The sequence below is a fragment of the Hetaerina americana genome, unplaced genomic scaffold (assembly GCF_022747635.1).
Source record: "Hetaerina americana unplaced genomic scaffold, ioHetAmer1.1.p SCAF_9, whole genome shotgun sequence".
Lineage (NCBI taxonomy): Eukaryota > Metazoa > Arthropoda > Insecta > Odonata > Calopterygidae > Hetaerina > Hetaerina americana.
The window spans coordinates 5057193-5059063 of NW_027287538.1; the positions used below are offsets into that span (position 1 = coordinate 5057193).

General features: G+C 42.3%; 1 protein-coding gene across 1 annotated transcript in view; it reads left to right on the top strand.

Annotated features, from left to right (window-relative positions):
• The first annotated feature begins 214 nt into the window (after nucleotides 1-214).
• Nucleotides 215-1871, top strand: part of LOC139699004 (nephrin-like) — an 874868-nt gene continuing 873211 nt past the window's right edge. The window contains exon 1 of the mRNA XM_071597999.1: nucleotides 215-509. Coding sequence (XP_071454100.1) covers nucleotides 215-509 — 295 coding nt within the window. The remainder of the gene's footprint in view (nucleotides 510-1871) is intronic.

Sequence of the window (1871 nt, forward strand, 5' to 3'; positions counted from 1 at the left end):
CCCATTTAAACTATTCTGGCAACTCTAGGAAGAGTGTCGCCCAAAACTAAGAGTGGGAAAAAGTGAACGGGAGAAGGAACCCGTAGTATACTTTCCATCCACGCATCCCCCTCCTCACGCACTCCTCGCCCGCGGGATCTTCTGTGAGAGGGGCGGAAGTGAGCTTTGGGTGAAGGAAGAGGTGTCGAAGCCGTCCCGCAGTCGTCGTCCGGAGATGTCCTGGACGGGCAAACGGCGCTTGGCCCTTCTCGTGGTGCTGGTCTCGCTGCACCTGTGCCTCCCGCGGGAGGCGGAGACGACGACGGATGGGGGCGAGAGCACGGGGGCCGCCGCCGCCGCAGGAGGGGAGGATGGAGAGAGGGCCGCGGGGGAGGAAGACGACATAGACTGGGCGGACGAGGGGGAGGAGTGGGGCTCAGACGGGGACCTCGGCATCGGAGACAGCTGGGAGGAGGAGGGCGTGGAGGCCTGGAACGCCGAGAACGACGACGACGCGGATGATGCCCCAGGTGAGGCCCCCGTGAACCTACGTGGGTTAGGATGCCACGAGTGTCGGGGAAAATCTCGTGGAAGGAGAAGAAATCAAACTGCGGTTACGGATTTCCCAGAAATATTTCCTGTTTTACCATTTTAATGGCAAAGGGAACCCGTTTCGGTTTCACGTTTTGTTTTGTCTTTTTGGAGCGAAGTTGACTCAAGTCAGTGGCGCTTCTAGATATTGCTATTTAGACATTACCACGAGAATGCATGGCGCATATAAGACTGAAATCCCAGACATTTTACAGACCAAATTAACGGTAAAATATACATTCTAGTCGCATAAAATTATTTTATTTTGAAATCCAAATAAAAGGAAACGCATTTATCACCCGAATTGACAGGTGGAATGAGAAATTGGCATGCATCAAAGAAAGGAAACACGATGGGTTATCTCTTGTAATGATTATGTTGAAGCCCTCCAAGTAAAACAATTAAACATCGATGTTGTACATTGTAAAATAATGCCTTTTTAAATTATTAATTTTCTAAGAGCATAAAGGGTTTGATGATTGTAACTAACTACATTGCATACAGTGATATAACGTTCATAAAATATATGTTGAAAACTATATTAGTAGGCGCACCGTATGGACCTTATGCTACTTTTAATCGACATCGTTCCCTGTCAGCATAAAGTAATCGCGTACAATGTTTTAATGCAAGGTAAACATTTGGAATTATTCTCCGTACTGACGATTTCATCGTTGAATGAAAGGGAAATAAGTCACCTAGTCTGCAGCAGGGCGTGCACCGATCGACGTTAGGAATAAATATTTAAAAAATATCAAACAAGTCTAGAACTGTACTTGAGTGAAATGATATTAAAACGTGTCACTAAAATGATTTTGGTGAAAACATTCTTTTCTTAATCGTTGACATGTGTGCATTATTATTAAAATTAATTCGAACAGTATTATTATAACATTATGTCTTGCCACAAAGGTTTTGTGCGTTTTAAACCAATCAAAGCCCTGCTTTTGGACAGTACAGTTGCATGAAAAATTGATAAAATGTCTCCTGGCATTGTGCCGATCAGTAATTAGTGATAAAATAATACATTCAGCAACATTTTTTTAGTGAAAATGGTTTATTTCCACGAATATGTCAGAATATGTATAAATTGGAATGAAGATAAGAAAAAAATATTAATTGCACATATTTATCAGGAATATGTAATTACAACGAATACTTTATATTTCAGCGAATTTCAATACATTAACCGTCGATATCTTTACGCAATATTATTATGTTTTTGAATACAAATATCATAAAGCAAAATATAAAAGTTGGTAAAGAGTCCATACTTTGCACGGTGTACGACTCGAACACCC